The sequence below is a fragment of the Trachurus trachurus genome, assembly GCF_905171665.1.
Source record: "Trachurus trachurus genome assembly, chromosome: 3".
NCBI classification, from domain to species: domain Eukaryota; kingdom Metazoa; phylum Chordata; class Actinopteri; order Carangiformes; family Carangidae; genus Trachurus; species Trachurus trachurus.
Window position 1 is genome coordinate 34,303,151 of NC_139893.1, and position 19,324 is coordinate 34,322,474.

Below are 19,324 nucleotides of genomic sequence, written 5' to 3' on the forward strand. Positions count from 1 at the left end.
TGCTACAACAGTCATTTGTATACAATATGTACAGCAGAGGGGAAAGGACGCATCCTTGAGGTGAGCCAGTAGATGTTAGGGATAAGTCAGAGAACTGCCAGTCAGTGGTTCGATTCCTGGCTTCTCCGGTCCGCAGGCCGAGACACTTGCCCCTGATGAATCATCGGTGTGTGAATGTGCCTGTGTGAATGGTTCGACATGCGTAAGAGAGTAAGCGCAGTATGAATGTGTGTGTGAATGTGACCAACAGTGTAAAGTGCTTTGAGTGGTCCCAGAGACTAGAAAAGCATTATATAGGTGCAAGTCCATTTACCATATGAAATTATTTGAATGATGAACTGATCAAGCAGCTGGTATTTTATTAGTAATAATAATAATAATAACATATGAATAGTAGGGCTGGGACGATATGCTTTTCTCCCGATTCGATTCTTCTACGATTTTTTGGATGGCAATTCGATTTAAATTGCGATTCTACGATATTGCTGATTCTCTCGATTTTTAGTCTGCATTTATCTGCACACAAATACTGTAGGAGCCTATAAATTAACATACTCCATTATAAAGTGAACTTAAACCCTTTTCAAAACCTGTAAAAAAGGCTAACAAATGCACATTGCACAATATTTTAAAACATTAAAAAAAAAAAAAATTCAAATATATATATATATATATTTTTTTAAAGATTTTTGAAAAAAAAAATTGATTTATAAATCGTCAAAAAAGATATCGCAATATTTATGTGAATCGATTTTGTCTCCCACCCCTAATGAATATGAAGTCTGTCCTCTATCCTTCCACTGTGTCCTCAGGAGCTAGCCGATCTCCGCCATGTCCATTCTAAGTTGAAGAAGCAGTTCCAGGAGAAAATGGCAGAGCTTGCTCATACTAACCGGAGAGTGGATGGTCATGAGGCTGAAGTCAAGAAGCTACGACAGAGGGTGGAGGAGCTGAAGAAAGAGTTGGGACAAGCTGAGGATGAGGTAGGAAGATGACATGAAGTTGTTGGATTTATAGTTCAAAATGCATCACAAACAGAGATCCTCTACTGGAAATCTTTAACTGTTCCACCCAAAACCTCTCAACACGTATTCCAAGCTAAAACTTAGACTGCAAATATGTAGGTCTCTTTCACAACCACATACACACAGAAAACTGTTCAGCAGTGTAGCTAATGGATGGATAGATGATGCAATAATATCAAAGTAATATCTCCACTCCCCCAGCATGCCTTAACACTTATTTATTAACTTTAGCAAAGAAGAAAATGATTTCAAAGTGCAACAGTTCTACAAGCTGTCAACATAAAAGTAAGTGGCTTGTTGTCATAGAAGCACAAGATTTTATAGCTGTTTGTCCTATAAAGACTGTTCCATCCAGTCTGCCTGGCCATTAGGAGCACTATGAGGTTTCCAGCTCAGCCACCACATTAATGGGCTGTTCAATAAATCTATAAAGTTTTACAGACCCTGTCAACAATATGCAATGTAATGATGCTTTTTTGTTGGCACAACAGCAGCGTTAACAGCACTCTCAGGGCTGCACCTCTTGTTATAGTCCCCTGCCGTCCTGGCCTTCCAGCTGCTCGGGAATTACTGGGAAGCAAAGCCGGCTTCCAGTTCATCTTGCCTCCATTATGGCAAATAAACTGAACTGTCTGTATTTTTATTAGCACAGGAGGGACAGGCACACTAGCTTAACATAAGACACATGATTAGAGAGAACAGGAGAGGGGGAGAGGGTGCTATGAAAGCCCTGTTCACAAATAAAGGCTTTCACGAGGGGGCTTTTAATTTGAAATGATCACATTATGTAACTCATAATGCTGTCACTTTAACTTGATTGACATGAGCAACTGAAAACAAGGCTTCACACTGGCTACTCTGACCAAATCAAAAGTCTCACACAGTATGTGTGTGTGTGGTGTGTGTGTGTGTGTGTGTGTGTGTGTGTGTGTGTGTGTGTGTGTGTGTGTGTGTGTGTGTGTGTGTGTGTGTGTGTGTGTGTGTGTGTGTGTGTGTGTGTGTGTGTGTGTGTGTGTGTGTGTGTGTGTGTGTGTGTGTGTGTGTGTGTGTGTGTGTGTGTGTGTGTGTGGGGACATTTCCAGTTGGATGAATCTCACAACCAGACCAGGAAACTGCAGAGATCCCTGGATGAGCAGGTGGAGCAGACTGAGAACCTGCAGGTACAATTGGAACACTTACAGTCAAGGTAAGATGCACACAAACACACGACACACACACACACACACACACACACACACTAGCTCTCTTGAATTCACACATGGGGATATACAATTTTCAGCAGTGCATTCATATTCACATTCTGTGCACATTTTCTTTTGATTTGTTGCAATACAGTTATTATTAATTTATGTAATACCACATCTGAATAGTGTTGTAATTGTGCATGTTGGAACCCAGTTAGCAAAATGCAAACTGTCTGCTGCTACCTGTGGTTCTAACTGGCCTGATGGGACGAGGCAGAGTGGTGACCTCTAGACCTCCACACAGATGCAGAGCCCATTTTAATAGCAACCCAGCAACAGCTATACCCGCCATGGCTGGGTGATAAAACCATCTCGATTGGGGATCACAATAGATTTTTGATCCATTTCAATAATGGGCTGTGGTCATATTTCCTCAATATCAAATGGCAGTAAAAAGCTGGACAGCAGCCTGTCACTCTGCCGTCTGCCTGTGTAGCCAATGTCGATTTGGCCCTCTGCGCTCTCAGTTGCCCCAGGTGGGGTTCGAACCCTGGTCTCCTGCACGGCAGGTGACAATGCAAACCGTTTTGCCAAGAGCTCAATGAGCCAGCCAGTTTGCACGTCCTTTATGGGTGAGTGAGTGCACCACCGTGACACCTGTAGGACACACCGCCTCCTGCCGTGAGCATGTAGAGTTTGTTTGAACTGCAGCAGCTAAAACTGAAGGAAAGTGTCACGTCTGAGCGGTGAAGTGAAACAACAACCTGCAGATCACCTGAGGTGACGTGAACTCCTCAGTCAGAGCCATAAAACTGTCAGAGTAAGAAGTGAAATATTCATCAACAACCTGTTCAAATAAATAGAAAGACTAGAGCCTCATATACATGTTATGTAGCTACATGTTATACACATGTTATGTAGCTACATGTGATAGACACATATGTATATCTTCCATAACTGATGTATGGTAGAAAAAAGACAATAACAAAAATGAAACAATGTAAATCAAATCAGACTGGATTAGTGAACAGTTCTAACCTTAAAGGGGACATATTATGCAAAACTCACTTTTTCATTGTTTTAGTATGTGTATTTGCGTATCCGGAGTGCCTCCTCACCCCTTAAACGTACGTTTTGACAACTACGGTACATCAACATTTTGTAAACTGCCATAGTCAGAAAATGTGTCTCTTAACAAGCCGTTTTAATTTCACCCGGCTTATTACATCACAAGCCGGGTGATTTGAATATTCAAGCCCTCGCTCCCATGGTTACCTCAGCTACCAGAGCTTTTGGTTTTTATGACCAAAGCATGTTACTAACATTACTTTTAGACATCAAGGTACCATGTCAAGAAGCAGAAATGAGCATAATATGTCCCCTTTAAAGGTTGAGTCTGGAGTTTTGTGCCCAAAAATAAACGTTAGTCCTCTACAAGTGAAATTCGTCTTAAAGGGATAGTTCACCCTAGAATGATATTTCGCTCATTATCTACTCACCCTCATGTTGACTAAGGGCTGGAAGAAGTTTCGGAGCCCACCGTCCCTTCTCTGAGTTACAGGGGGTCTTAGCGTAGCAGTGCATTTCAATGCCATGGTAGCAAAGGGACACCAGAGCTCTTCGTAAAAAAAACACACACAAAAAAACATCCAAATACCTCCATGATGCTCGTATGTAATGTCCGTCTTGTGCTGAAGCCCCAAATTGCGGAATTGTCCCGAAAAAAATTAAATAAGTCCACATTCCAAGCATGTTTGTAGCATTAGCTCCCAGTGTTGTTGTCCGGTCTTCCGCTGCCAGCGCGCATGCGCAAGAGCACATGAGAGCACTGAGACCGACTCGAGTCTCAGTGCGAACATTGCGCATGCGCGCTGGCAGCGGAAGACCGGACAACAACACTGGGAGCTAATGCTACAAACATGCTTGGAATGTGGACTTATTTAATTTTTTTCGGGACAATTCCGCAATTTGGGGCTTCAGCACAAGACGGACATTACATACGAGCATCATGGAGGTATTTGGATGTTTTTTTGTGTGTGTTTTTTTTACGAAGAGCTCTGGTGTCCCTTTGCTACCATGGCATTGAAATGCACTGCTACGCTAAGACCCCCTGTAACTCAGAGAAGGGACGGTGGGCTCCGAAACTTCTTCCAGCCCTTAGTCAACATGAGGGTGAGTAGATAATGAGCGAAATATCATTCTAGGGTGAACTATCCCTTTAATCATCACCTATGGGCTTCTAGTCCTGCGTGGTGGTGACTGTGTCTGCAGCGCCCCCTCCCCACGCCTGTATTTTGGTCTTTTTCTTTGTTTTGTTGTGCACAGGGACGTTTCTGGGTGGAGAGTCTGTGTTTTCTCTCCAGCCAATGACAGAGCTCAGGTGCGTGTAGCAGAGTAGGAGGGCTACTGGCCGCACTAGCTGTCCCGAATGTTACCGAGTGCTAGCACGTCTCTCTCCCTCAGCAGCAGCAGTCAGGACCGCAAAGAAAAAGAACAGTCTGAATGAAGCGCTGGAGCCGCGGGCCGATTCTCGACCGTAGCGGTAGCGGTTAGCATCCGCCGCTAACACCCGCTTCCCAGCTCACCACAATGGCATAACAACATAACACGGAGGCTCCCGGTGTTGGGGACGGCCGAGTATCGGCCCACGGCTCCAGCACTTCACTCGGACTGTATTTCCTTTATTTGTGGTCCTGACAACCGCTGCTGTCAGGGGCAGGAGGCTACACAGCTTAACCCAAGAGGAGGGGCCCAGTTTCAATGTTTTGTTTACAAACTGCAACAAACAAAACTCCAGACTCTACCTTTAATGAACATGAAAGTGAACTCATGTCATCCTCCCAAACTGAACATGTTCTCTGGTTCCTTCAGGATTCAGTCAGGATGCTGCGTGAGCTGGCAGCATCAGCAAAAAATACAAATCGAATCGATAATATCGAGAATCGATCAATATGGAAAAATATATCGTGATAACATTTTTTGCAATATCGCCCAGCCACCTGCCTACAACTAAAATACATTAATGTGCTGTATGTTTAAATGCAGTTTAAAGCCGGTTTATGTTCCAGTAGTCAGGCACACAACATCAAATATTCATGAGAACATATGAAGAAATCTTACAAGGAGCTTTATACCAACGTAGAGTCTTTGTGCTCTAAGCAGGAGTGAGTGAGTGAGTGAGTTCAGCAACAACACATAGCCTACTATCAACATTTGTGGACAAACAAAAGGTGCTTACTCACAACACACCATGTTCAGGTGTGTGTGTGAGGTGTGAAGCTGACACCCTGCTTGTAGCTGCCAGGCTCACTGTGAGCTTCAGCACTCACTTCTCTTACTGTCTGGAGATTAGCTGTTCTGCTGTGTGTGTGTGTGTGCGCGCCTGTGTGCGTACAGTTTGTCACTTTGCTCTCACACTCTATCAGCTTTGCACAGTCCTCCGCTCCTTGCTCTATGCCTCTCCCTCTGCATTCGCTCCATTTTTTCCACATCGCTGCTCTGGCGCCCGGCATCCAATCGCCAAGCTCCCAGTCGCAGGTCACCATAGTAACAGAGAGCTCTGTCGTTGCTTGGCTCTGTGGGGGAGTGACAGGCGTGTCGGCATGGTAACAACTTCAGAGACTGACACAAATCTATGTGTGTTCCTGTAGAGGTTGTAGCTTAAGCTTTTTCTTTAATTCTGGATTTTTTTTCGTACATTTTCTCAGGAACTATTTGACTGTGTGTGTTGAGGTTAGAGCTTGGTTTAGGTGTGGGGGCGGGGTCAAGAACTGGTTTTGGGTCAGAATTGTAGTTGTGATGGGGTGAAGGGAATGCATTATATCTAATGGATGTTTGAACAAAGATAGGGAATAGGTGAAGTTTGAGCATTTAAGATGCTCAAGAGGATGAAAAGAATGTTGGACCTTCTCTTCTTATACATGGAACATAGACATCATACACATTGTTTCATATTTCAAAAGTTATGAACATGTTACAATCTACACCTAATAAGAAGAGCCAGATCTCAGCTGGGATTCAAGTCCTGGCAATAATTTAGGGCTGTGATGGATAGAAGGAGCCAAACACCAAATTTTTTACAAAATGCGGGTTTTGCATTCTTTAATAAAGGAAATGTAATAATTTGGTGTATTATGTAACATCTTATTACAAAATACGGTAAGGTTTATTACACATTGTGTTCAAGAATTTTATTACAAAATGTGGCGTTATCACATCATGAGGTGAAAATGTTTTACATTATTACATAATGCGGCGTTATGACATAATTTGGCGCTACATGCCTGCTAAATACGAGCATGGTAACACTATCATTGGGTACAGGTTAGCACAAAAGACCACTGTGTCTGCAGCCTTTAACGGTACATTGTGTAGGAAATAGGAATTACTCCCATCTAGCGTTGCGGTTGTATATCGCAAGCAACTCAATCGTAATTTTCATGCTGCATTCACGTGAAATTGGGCAGACGGCAGACGGACGACAGCCGCTGCACGTACCGGCATAAACAAGCCTCTATGTAAACAAGTGGTCCGTCAGCACGAGGCAAAACAATACATGTGACAATATGTTGTCATGGCGATGTCGTATTGTTTACCTGACCCACGTTTTACCGGCTTTCTCTCGACTTCTGTGACTAAAACGACATCTCTCTCTCCCTCACCCAGACTGCGGCGGCAGCAGCAGAGTCCTGGTCTGTTTGGGAAGATACGGTCGGCTCGGTTCAGTCCTGAAAACCCCGATGGGCCGGCCAGTGATATGGATGAGGAGGAGGAGGAACTGCAGCTCCAGATCCCATGACACACATGCACACACACGCACACACAGAGACATACACAGTGATATGGGAGAAGATGGAAGGTGAATATTATTGCTCTGGAGAAAAAAACTTTGTATGTTTATAAAGGACCAAATCAAGATTTTAGGATGTATTACAAATAATTACTGACCATGTTAATGACCAATAATCAATTTATCATTGAAAAAAAAACAAAGAAAGCTTCAGATAATAAAATACCCCTAGCCTTTGTATTCTTTCAAGAGACTGAAACAACGTCATAGTTCATCTGGAGCTGAGTGTGAAAAATCCGATATGACAAAGTTTCAACCCAGCAGCAATATGATAAGCACACACACCTTCAGACAGAACACATACGTATTCCCAGGCTCTCACACATGCTTGAATGTTTCACATATTTAGACACACAACAACAAGATCAAGCCAGCAGGAGTGTGATACAGGGGCAGAGGCCGACACACACCATCCTGTCAGTGTACACACTCATTCTTACCTCATGGTGTCATCTGAACTGTGCTACTGTATTTTAAGAGGGCTTCCCCCCCGGCTCCACCACCAGTATTTACTACTCCAAACCATCCTGACAGTGTTTGAGTAACAGGCCTGATCTGTCCTGCTTCCAAAGAGTAGTGGTGACCAAAGCAGTTGGCCACATTTCAACCAGTATTTGTAAATCTAAGTGTTTTCCTCCTGATTACTGAACATAGATCCAGAGCAGCTTTCTGGTGCATTTGAAGTTCACAACCATCGCAGGGAGCACACTACACAGAAACCTGCCTCATTATACCCCGCTGTGTGTGGAGCAGGAACTTCCTGTCAGCATGGCATGGCACCAAACACACAGACAGACAGACAGGAGGCAGATTAAAGGACAAATCAACATCGAGTGTCTCAGTCAGTTGTTGTTCCTCTAGAGCTTCACTGCTCCAAGTCTCTGGACTGGAGGATGAAATATTCATCATGAACATGTTCCCTCATGTGGCGTTGACAGGATGGAGGTGGAGAGCACCGACTAACACGTCGCTCCAACATCTCCCATAATGCAACTGGGCTGAGATCAAGTCTCAACCTCATCAGATCAGTGACCCCTGTGACCTGTGGATAAAGAGACTGTCATCCTGTTGTCTCAGTTTTCTTTAAGTTGCCACCATCTGTTTATAACTTCTTGTGGTGACGAAGTGGTGAAGTGATTGAATGTCACTTTTATCTGAACGTTGTGTCTGCATATGTGCGTTCTTCACAGACTGCAGGATTTGAGGGATAAAAAAGGTTTGTAACTCTTGAGTCTGATCATTTCATTGGGAATAATGCTCCTTGATGGATTCAAGTTTGAATAGTGGATAGGGTTGCAAAGAGGTGGAAATTTCCAGAAACTTTCCATGGGAATTATGGGAATGTATGGGAATTATTGGGAATGTATGGAAATTGGGGGTAATTTAAACACTGTATCATATCCAAACATAAATGTAAATATTTTTGTTTTGTCATTAGCAGACATCCATGCAAAATAATACAATTAAAAAACATGACATTTCAACAGATTTATTTGTGAGTAGAACTTTATCAAGTTTTAATTCTTGTATGAACAATCAATTCTTTTACTGAACAACAAAAACATGAATGTTGAGTAAAACATTACCCTCCCTCCCCCACCCAATCAAAAAGTAAAATGACCCCCTCTCCCCTCCCCTTAAGTTCCCTGTTAAGTTAAATTTCTGATTTATTCCCGTTTATTCCAATATATTCCTGTTAATTCCCATGGAAAGTTTCCAACTTTGAAAATTCTCAGATTTTGCAACCCTTATTAAAGCTTGACTGGTGAATCAGGGGCTTCCTTACCTGCAGGGTCAACAGGGTCCACATGCAGAACTTTACCACAGAGACCAGTAGGCTAGAAACACATCCAGTATTCTGTTGTTATGTCCTGTTTTGATGTGTAGATGTGGTTTCATGCAGTGTTCATCCTGACATTCAGTATTTTAAGGTGTTGTATTTCCCCTCCCTCAGTTCCCCAGTTTGTACTGTCCGGTCATTCCCTCGGGGCTGTGTCCCTGGGGGGAGGAGCCTCCAAAGCAGCATTTAGACCATAATGAGATAATGAATCAGTCTCTAAAGCCCAGGCCAGTAAAACTTTACAGGTTTAATGCTCACAGGATGAAGACTTCATTTATTTGTGCAGAGCTGGGCCTGGTTAAGTCTCCAGTCTAACAGTGGACAGATGTGAAAACAACAGACCATCCATCAATCCTCCACCTCCATCATCAGTCACTCAGCTGCGGCCTCCACCCTGAAGCTGGAAGGGGACCAAGATATTTTTACTGATTCCAAGCTATTTATGTTGATGTTGTTACGGTTTAGTTTTATAAATGATCTGTACCACAGCCGTTTTGTATTAGGTCTTTAAATGTCAACTGTACATATAAAGAAACATGAGTCTCTGTATCTTTTTTCTCTATACTGTCTGTATTCAGAATGTATATGTCATCTGTGGAGCATTTTACAAAACGTTTTTCTCCTGAAGTTAATAAATACATTTTCCTACTTGAACTGAATGATTTTTCACAGGCTCTTTGGAATGTGATCAAATTTTCATGATAAATCTGTTAATGTTTGTAGGCGTAACAAATCTTGATAAAATTGCAATACAACCGTGATTTCCAGTGTGTTTATTTAATTATGAAAAGGATCAACCACAGCTACTGTATCACTGCCTGCAGACCTGCAGACCTGCAGCAGCTTCAGATCATCCCAGGTTTACAGTCCACAGCCATGATGACAACTGCTTTTCTGACCAATGTAATTCACGAACAAGATCCAAAAATTGTAAACTTAAAATAGTGAGATAAAAAATACCCCAAAGATCTTTAGAGGAAAAGATTATAAAATGAGAAGGCAATTGGAGAGACCAAATTATCAATATAAGTCCTTAATACTGACCAAATCCAAAAATATTTAAAACACTTTAAAGAAACTTAAGCCTCATCTGTATCTGATGAATGTGACTGACTTTCTTTGAAGCTTCTCCTAAAGCTCCATCAGCTCCCAAGACAAATGTCAGACACTCTATCTCCACTTTACGAGCTTTTCTCTGTCAACATCCTGTCTGTGAGGGAATTTTCTCTCTTTTAGTCTTCTCTTACTAGTGTAGCCTCTGTCATGTCTGATAGTGTCCAGATGGAGTCACTACTATCCCCTGTAGCTATGGGAACCAAGGCCATGAAGATACGGATGCAGGGAAAAGCATAACTCAGTCAGAACTGTCCAAATAGAATATCAGAGTAGTAAGTGGAGAGAGGCAAAGGGCCTGACACAGATACAACATTTAATATGACTACAGCTACAGTTGTTATGGGGTCCCAGAAACCAGGAACAGGAAATCACAATTTCCATGTTTTGCATATTCTGTGCTATAAAACTGTTCTGTTGTCTGTATACAACATCTATTGCACGTCTGCCCGCCCTGGGTGAGGGATCCCTCCTCTGTTGCTCACCCTGAGGTTTCTCCAATTTTCCCTGTTAAAAGGGTTTTCTATGGAATTTTTCCTCAGTGGATGTGAGGGTTTAAGGGCAGAGGATGTTGTTATGATGCTGTGTAAAGCCGCTTGAGACAAACTGTAAAAATATGAATAAAATTGCCTTACCTTGCCTAAGAAAGAATCAGCAAGCCAGGGACATAAGGCCAGAAGAGTCTTCACATAGGTAAAAACTATAGTATTTGAGTAAAGCACGGTAATGTAGTGAAATCATATGATATCTGCTGTACTGTAGCACTCCATGTTGACTTTGACTCCTAGTGAACGTCTTTTCTTCAGCTCAGAACTTCCCTTACAGAGGTCTATCAGAGGTCCTGGGCCTGATGACCAGAGAACAACAAAACAATGACTGTTAGTGTCAGCTGATTTCAGCATGGTGTGATCTACTGTTACTATATAAGATTTAATACATGTGTAGGACCTGTTTGTTAAGATGGAGTTCTGTATAAATATTAGAAATGAGACGGTCAGAAAACCAGAGAATACAGAGAATTTAACTCTCTCTAACACACACACACACACAGTCGATACACTAATCAGACTGAACCTCTGCCTGACTCCAAACACACAGCATCAGATCCCTCCTGTCATATCCATTAGTGTGTGCGTGTGTGTGTATTTGTGTGTTTGCATGTGTGAGAGAGAGAATTAGAAGCCAAGACATGCTATATAATGAAAGTTTTACCCCTGTGTAGGCAGGTGTCTGAATTACTGAAATAATAAACACAGCACACTTTGTGTTTGTGTGTGTGTGTATTGTGTGTGTGTGTGTGTGTGCTTAGTTGGCATAAAACAAACAGTTTATTGACAGCTTAGAAGTACAAACTTGTCCTCATATGGCGCCCTTGGGATGACTGCAAATGCAAAATGCACCCACACACTCAGGCTGCTGGCCTGTAAGTGTGTGTGCGTGTGTGTGTTAATGTTTAGCTTGATCCCATGAGTACAGTGTGAAAACTGTTGAGTAGCACTGTACTGTACTCTGTAACATATGTGTGTGTCTGTGTGCGTGTGTGTGTCTGTGTGTAGCCTGTAGCTTGGTTCATTATGTTAATGCTCTCACTGTCTTTCTCATTAGGCCAGTAATGGCTGACAGCAGGAGGCCAGAACATTTCACTCATTTCTTGATTATTCCAGAGCTACATGCACTATACTATGTGTATGTATTGTAGCCTACTGTATGTGCTGATGCATGTAAATGATTCACTACAAAATACAAACACTGTTATAATTATTCATTGTTTTGTGAAGGATAATTGAACATTGGCTGGTGTGATTTCTTCCAGCTCCAAGCACTGACTGAAGCTCTGTCGTCTCCCTCTGCAGCTCTGCTCACTTTATGGCACCAATTTCTGTGTCTCTCTGTAATAAACCGATATAAGCTCAGCTGCGTATGAACAAGGCCAATAAATGATCCTGACACACACCACGCACACACGGGTCATTACTTTAGATGCAGGTTGTAGTTGCCTGCTAAGACACATTAAAACACAATCATGTTTTTTTGTGGTTGTTGCTCTTTTTTCATTTTGAAATAAACAAACTAGGGGAAAAATCAAAGTCTGTGCAATTGCTTTTTAAACTCTTTATTAGCAGCTGTCATAGAGATGACTCAGGTGTCATCATTTGATCTAAGTATGAAACATGTGTTTACAACCATAAACCACAACTACTTATTATTGTGACATGTAGGGTAGGATGGGGAGGAGGTCCACTCCTGGCTGTGACTCAGTGGGTCTGGCTGGTCCTCTTTAATCAGGAGGTCTCAGGAGTGGTTTGACTCCCAGCTCCTGTAGTCCACTTGTCAGATTGTCCTAGAAGACTGCCACATATGAAGTTAACTGTTAACTTAAGCCGCATTTCCACCAAAAGTTCCTGGAACTTTCTTTTCGGGAGCTAAAAGGTTCCTGGCCCACTGTCCTCTGTGTTTCCACTGAGGGGAGATTGAGGGAGATTAATCACTAAATGTAGCCTAGCCTACTAAAAATTACACAAGTTTTACAAACTTATTTCTCCCACAATGTTGTGAATATGGTATACTATCGGATTGAATTTTTCATTTATATCTGGTGGAAAACAATCGAACAAATCAACAACAAATGTGCTCATGCGCGGATATTTTATGACATGTGCATGTACTGTAGGTGAATGTGATTCGCTCCAGCCTACAGTGGTAGCAGTAAAACGGGCGAAAAGCTGTTTTAGTTACCACTGTAGAACTGTTAAGCCTCAGTATGTAGTATTGGGGCTAAACCGTGACATCCAGTGTTCAGATTCTAGATTGCAGCGCTCACACCTCCCGTCTGCAAAGTGACGGTGACCGCCGAGGACAAACACATTCGCAAACTAACCGCTAACTGATAACAATATACTGTATATCTTTGACCAATTATTATCGGTTTTTTTTATATGCCTGTTTGGTCATTTGCTCTAACGTTTTGGGAGAAGTGCAGAGCCACCTGTGGGAGCAGCGGCTTGTCCCAGAGGCAGCAGCCCGTCTACTGAGGTGGTCGGCCGGTCAACTTGCGTCGCCATCCCGGGGGAGAAAATTTGTGGATTAATTTACCAGCAGGTTTTTAGAGGTTTACCACTGGCTGGTTTAATTCTTTTTAGGAGATACTGTAGGCCTAAATGTTGGTCTCATTGATGAAATCTAGCAACCGTGGCAGCCACATCATTTTGTTTGAATGTAAAGTGAAGCTTCAGGTGTGTATTGGACACAAGAGCAGCGCTGCCTCGGGGCGTATACGTAGCCTATCTACAGAAATCACCACATACATCAATAAATAAATGGTTTACAATGAATAGATCGGTCTACATTAAATTAAATTAAAATCAAAATACAACAGAGGGAATTTCGGTGTGACGTGCTTGTTTTTTCATGCACATCCGTCTGCAGCATCTGCCATAAAGTGTTGCATTCACGCCATTGTAGTAGGAAAAAAATGTATGTGCATGAGCAGAAGCAGTTTTGTTCTGGGTACCTATAGCTACCCCCGACCATGGCTGTTTTGGGGGGAAATTTTCTATCCCAGACTACATTTAGCTCCTGATTCCTGCAGACGAAACTTGCATAGTTCCAGAAAAGCATAATAGACATTGAAAAAGCTGTACAATTGGTGAATGTTGATTGCAGTGCAAAATGCTTTGACAGGTCAATAGGAACGATAAAGCAGAATATAAATGTAATCCATTGAAGTGTTTAATGGTTTGTTGTAAGTACTTCTCATCCTGGATCTAACTAAGAACAGCTAAATCAAAGAGTTAAAGATTTGTATCGACAGAACGATCTGTAATTCCAAGTGGAAGGAGTCTCTTGCGCTTCAACCCCTTCACTAATGGAGATCAGTGCTCACAGGAAGAGACAGAATACAGATAGTTCCAAGGGTCACTCCAGGACAACTGGACCCAACGGTGGAGTGGCTACACAATTCATTTTAGCATGTAAAGATTAGGTGTAAACAATCTCCTGAGTCGATTGTGATCTATCATCACTGCTGTCTTTTAATATGAATAATATTAATGTAATCATATAATTTAGATCTTTATTATAAATGTGTGAATATATTTTTATTCTAATTGTTTCTATTTGATTCTTATTTTTCTATTTGCAATAATATGAATACTGTTAGAGAAGAATTTAACTTCCCTATGTAGTCTGTGTGGTTAAAAGTCATTCCCTCTGTGTTTATAGTTAAGAATTACACTGCGAGAGACAGTCATCTGCCCTGCACTCTTGCCCAGGAACATGCCAAGGCCATGTTCCCTCCTTTTGTGTCTTAAATCTCACTCTCTGGCTTATTTCCAGACATAACTGTCGAGTTAGATGATAACGGTCAATGTCACTGGATAACATTTTGTGTGAGGAGAGAGAAACCATTGTTGCTCTCCCATCATCTAGGAGGTGTGAATCTTTATCTTAATGTTTATGCACAATAGCCAATAATAGGATGTTAACACATCTCCCCTTGCAGGCTCAGTGTACCTTTCTAGTATAAGAATCTGAACTTTGCTGTTTGGCCCTAAGAACTGAGGTGGCATCACGCACTCATGTTGTGTTGATGACTCTTCTGTTCTCCTTGATCGATCGAGCCTAATACACTTCTTCAGTATAAGATATTCAGTATATGCATTACCTCAGAAATTCTCCCTAACAAATACCTCCCACTGTAGCATCCCAGCCTGGGATGAATAAAGTATCTTTTCCCCAATCTTATATGAATGATTCAGTATTGTGTGTTGCAAACATAGTGACCGACCTTGATATTTAATATTTGTTGGGGTAGAAGGTAAAGGCATATTCATAAAAGGCCTGCCTCCAGGTAGAAATGTCAGAGGGAGCTTAGGTGACTATGAGGGAGAGTTAATTGACCCTTTATGGACCTATGGTCCATTTGCTTTGTTCCAATTCAGCAGCTGAAATGATGCAATTGTTACATTTTTCTTTTGGGTGGTTTGTGACAGTCCAAAGCGGCCCAAAGCTGTAAACAAATGCCATGTGGAAACCAATTGCTTTCTCATTGGTCAGAAGTCATACCCAAAAGGAGAATAAAGTTACCCAGGAAAAAACAAAAACATGGAATAGAGGTCTCAACGGGCATGAAAATGAAAAACCCAACCCGGCCTGAACTGACTGACTGAACTTGAAGCCTCGACCCGACCAGATCTGAGTCAATTGTATATATTGTTGGCCTGAACCCGGACAAAAAAAAGGAAGCTGACCCTAGTCATCCTATTGTTGAAAACCATGGAACATGAGCAGCATTGGTTGCTGAGTTGATTACATTCCCACTGCAAATGAACTGCTCCAGGGCTTGAATGGAAGCAAGCCCAGACCACCCCTTCTTGGGGATCTCTGCCCGCTTGTTTTATCCTGCATCCAAGCATGATTAACATTCACATCTGCCAAAACAAACGATCTTTGGGGTTAAACGCTTCTTGTTTCAGAACAACTGCTCCAAACGAGCCAGGTCTGTTTGAGGTGTAGAGTTAAACTGATGATAAGCAAATGAAAACCTGTGGCTGACAACCAGAGGCTGAGTTATGTGAAGCCATTCACATATTGATTGCTGTGTGGATGTTGAGTTTCTACACTCAGTTTCAGGCTTTAATACAATCTATTCAGACTTAATGCAATGCTGCCAGCAAATATGATTGTAAAACAACTTTATTAGCTGGCTTAGCCAATACACAAAGGAACAAGACACCCATTAACTTTATGCTGACAAAACACAGAGACAGACAGAAGCGTCAAGTAGAAAGGGACATGAAGCATATATAGGACCACCCATGGGACCCTCCAGCTGAGGAGTGGAGGGTCTGTAGGGTGGAAACGTGGGGTGGATTCTGAAAGAGCTTGGTCACTTGAGACATATGGCAAATGGATTAACAATCTTTTTAGTGGCAAAAGGACCAATATAACTAGGTGCCAACTTCCTTGACTCAACTTGTAAAGGCAAATCCATAGTCAGCAGCCAAACCTTCTGTCCTGGCTGGTAAGCAGGTGCAGTGGAACGCTGGAGGTCTGCCAACTGCTGGTTTCTGGCAGAGGACCTCAATAATGCAGCCCAGGCCTCCCTCCACATCCTTCAGCTTTACCAAAGATAGCTCTGCAAACTCCTCCTCCTGAGAACCATGTTGCACAAGCAGGTCTGCAGTCTCCTATGCTGAGGGGAGCGGCAATGGAGAGCCGGTCAACAATTGTGAGTATCGTTGTGTTACCTTGAGCAGGGGGCAGACCTGTGACAAAATCCAAAGTGATGTGGATCCAGGGCGCCTTACTGGGAGAGGGTTGAGCAGCCCAGCAGGAGACTGGTGGGATGCCTTTCCACGGGGAGCAGAGGGAGAAGGCCGCAACAAACTTGTGAACGTCCTAGGGGATGGTGGTCCACCAGAAGTACTGGCATAGGAGCTCCAGGGTTCGGGAGGGCCTTTGGTGACAGGCAAAGTTGCACTGCAACACCTGTGACCTAAATGACTCAGGAACAAAGAGTGGATTAGGGGGACTGTAGATGATCCAGGATGACCCTCTTTAACCTGTTGCACAACCCCCAACTAAGCTGTGCCAACAATGGTGATCTCTGGTCTTCATGGGAGAGGGCATCTGGTTTGACGTTTTGGGTATGGTTTTTAGCTGTTCAGGGTGTCAAAAAATCGAACTAGATACAATCTAGAAATGCTAAAAATCTGATTTGGAGTGGCAGTGTGAACAAGGCTTTAGAGTCCTCAGGTCAGATAACCCTCACTCCTCTACTCTTGTCCAAATATGGTCACTTCCACTTCCAAAAAGAAAGAAATGGGAAAAAAAACAACCCCCCCCCCAAAAAAAAAAACAAAAAAAAAAACACTGGTGACTACCAAAATGCCAAAACCTTCAAAAATACTGGTATATACAGTAAAAACTAGTGGGTGACCTGGAGGAAAAGTTGTCAGAGGACTGACTGGTGTAATGACAGTTAACGGAGCTGTTCACTGAAGACAAAAACATCCAGTGGGTGTGTGTGCGTCTTCTCTTCTATCTGCCAGTCTTCTGCAGGGAAAGACAGCCTGTCTGGTCTCACTGACTGTAATTACAGACCCTGTCACCTGCCGTTGCTAACCCGCTATTACCACACACACGCACACACACACACACACACACACACACACACACACACACACACACACACACACACACACACACACACAGAAAACAAAGACCTAACAACTGTACTTCGTCACATAAATCCATGTTTCAGTCTGTTATCAGTGGCAGTTGCATCTACCTAACAGCATTGAGGCCACACACACGTGCACGCACACACATGCGCTTGCACACAAATGCGCATGTGCACACACACACACACACACACACACACACACACACACACACACACACACACACACACACACACATAACCCCCCCCAGAGTGTGTAATAAATGTAATGTTGCTAATGTCAAAATTCATAAATAATAATCTATAATCTAATAATATATATATTTGTTTTTTCTACAGAGCCCCCTGAGGAGCATCCTGAACGGTAGTACGGTGAAACATTTACTGTAGAATTTTAAAATATTTGCAAACATTTTTTTGTGAGAGCTCGCAAAGGTTTTTTTTCACCCATCAATGTTTTTCCCTTGTCCCTTTGGGGGCTCCGTATTTTTTAAATTATGCATAAAAGCAAAAATTTAATTGGACTGCAGCATTGTTAAATATGCTTTTACAGTAACTGGTCTTCAGTCTTAAACACTGCCTCCAAATGTGACCTATGATATATTTCTTATAATCATCATTTGTGTCCTCCTTGACTTGATTGTGTCAGTTTGTGGCCATGACACTTAGTTTGATCTGAGGAGGTGATGGTCTTTCCACATATGTTTACATTTATAATTCATCAAAAGGACATGAAACTTTGATGAGGGCTGTGGATGTGCTGTAGAATCACTGCACCTGCAAATTCTAAATGAACTACATACAGAGGATGGAAAGGGAGGCAGAGATTTTATAAAATTATTTTTTTTAAAGTTAATTACAATAAATGTTACATTTAAGTCCAAAAGTTAGTCTTCCCTTTTAGTCAGACATGAAAAGTGAGGTGGATTTTCATATTGGTGCACTCTTGAGCCTGACAGCCATAGGGTTGATGATCTTAGATATAGGGGAAGGACCTATATGTTGGGCAGACAGCTTTCTAGATTCTGTTAGCAGTGAAATGTTCTTAGTAGACAGCCAGACTGACTGACCTTCAGTATATTGCGGGGCCAGTTTCCTGTGGTGATTGGCAGAGCGTTGGGTGATCTCTTGTGTTCGAAGCAGGGCTGACCAGGTGTCAGACCAGATCTCACTGCAGTTCTGGATATGGTGCTGTACTGATGGTACCAATTCCTTCTCTTGTTCTGGGAACAATGGTGGCTGATAGCTGATGAGAGTGGCTTCAAAAGGGGAGAGGTCAGTGGCAGGGAGTTATAGGAGTATTCCACCCAGGCCAAGAGGGAGGTCCAGGTGAGGGGTTTGACTCCACCACACATCGCAGAGCAGTCTTCAGATCTTAGTTGGTTCTCTCGGTCTGACCATTGGCCTAGGGGTGAAACCCTGAAGAAAGGCTAACTGTTGCCCCAAGAGCCTTGTAAAAAGCCCTGCAAACTCATGAGCTGAACTGGGGACCCCGATCCCATATCAAATCCAGAGGGATGCCATGGATGCAAATGACGTGGTTGACCAGCAGGGTGGCAGTTTCAGAGCCTGTGGGGAGCTTAGACAAAGCAATGAAGTGGGCTGCTTTGGAGAACCAATCCACAATAGTTAGAATAACAGAGTTACCTTCAGAAACGGGAAGTCCCAAATCACAAAATCGAGGGCAACATGGGACCAAGGGCATCCAGGAACAGGTTTTAGTTTAGTTTTAGTTTTATTATGGATCCCCATTAGTCCTCACCTTGGTAAGGACTATTCTTCCTGGGGTCCAGACACTCATATATGACAATCAAAACATAATACAATAACTTACAGAATTAGATAAATGACAAACAACAAAATAAAACAAAAATAATAAGAATACAAATATTTTACAAATACAAACCAACTTTGACTTTTCAAAACCTTAAAAAAAATGTAAGTTCTTTACTAATAATGGCCTCTTTTATTTTATTTTTGAATCTCCATTTATTTTCAATGTTGGTCATGTTTGGTGGGAGCCTATTCCAATATGTCACTGCTCTGTACATTACAGTTCTCCTAAGTGCCTCAGTTCTTGGTAGAGGCAGGGTAAAATGAGCACTCAATGCATGCCTGGTTGCATAGCCA

General features: G+C 42.4%; 1 protein-coding gene across 2 annotated transcripts in view; it reads left to right on the forward strand.

The window, feature by feature from the left end:
* Positions 1-8,360, forward strand: part of ccdc102a (coiled-coil domain containing 102A) — a 60,934-nt gene extending 52,574 nt beyond the window's left edge. For both annotated transcript variants that reach the window (XM_083969372.1, XM_083969373.1), the window contains 3 exons: positions 813-983; positions 2,108-2,211; positions 6,875-8,360. In XM_083969372.1, coding sequence (XP_083825498.1) covers positions 813-983; positions 2,108-2,211; positions 6,875-7,007 — 408 coding nt within the window. In that variant the 3' untranslated portion in view covers positions 7,008-8,360. The remainder of the gene's footprint in view (positions 1-812; positions 984-2,107; positions 2,212-6,874) is intronic.
* The last annotated feature ends 10,964 nt before the right edge of the window (positions 8,361-19,324 follow it).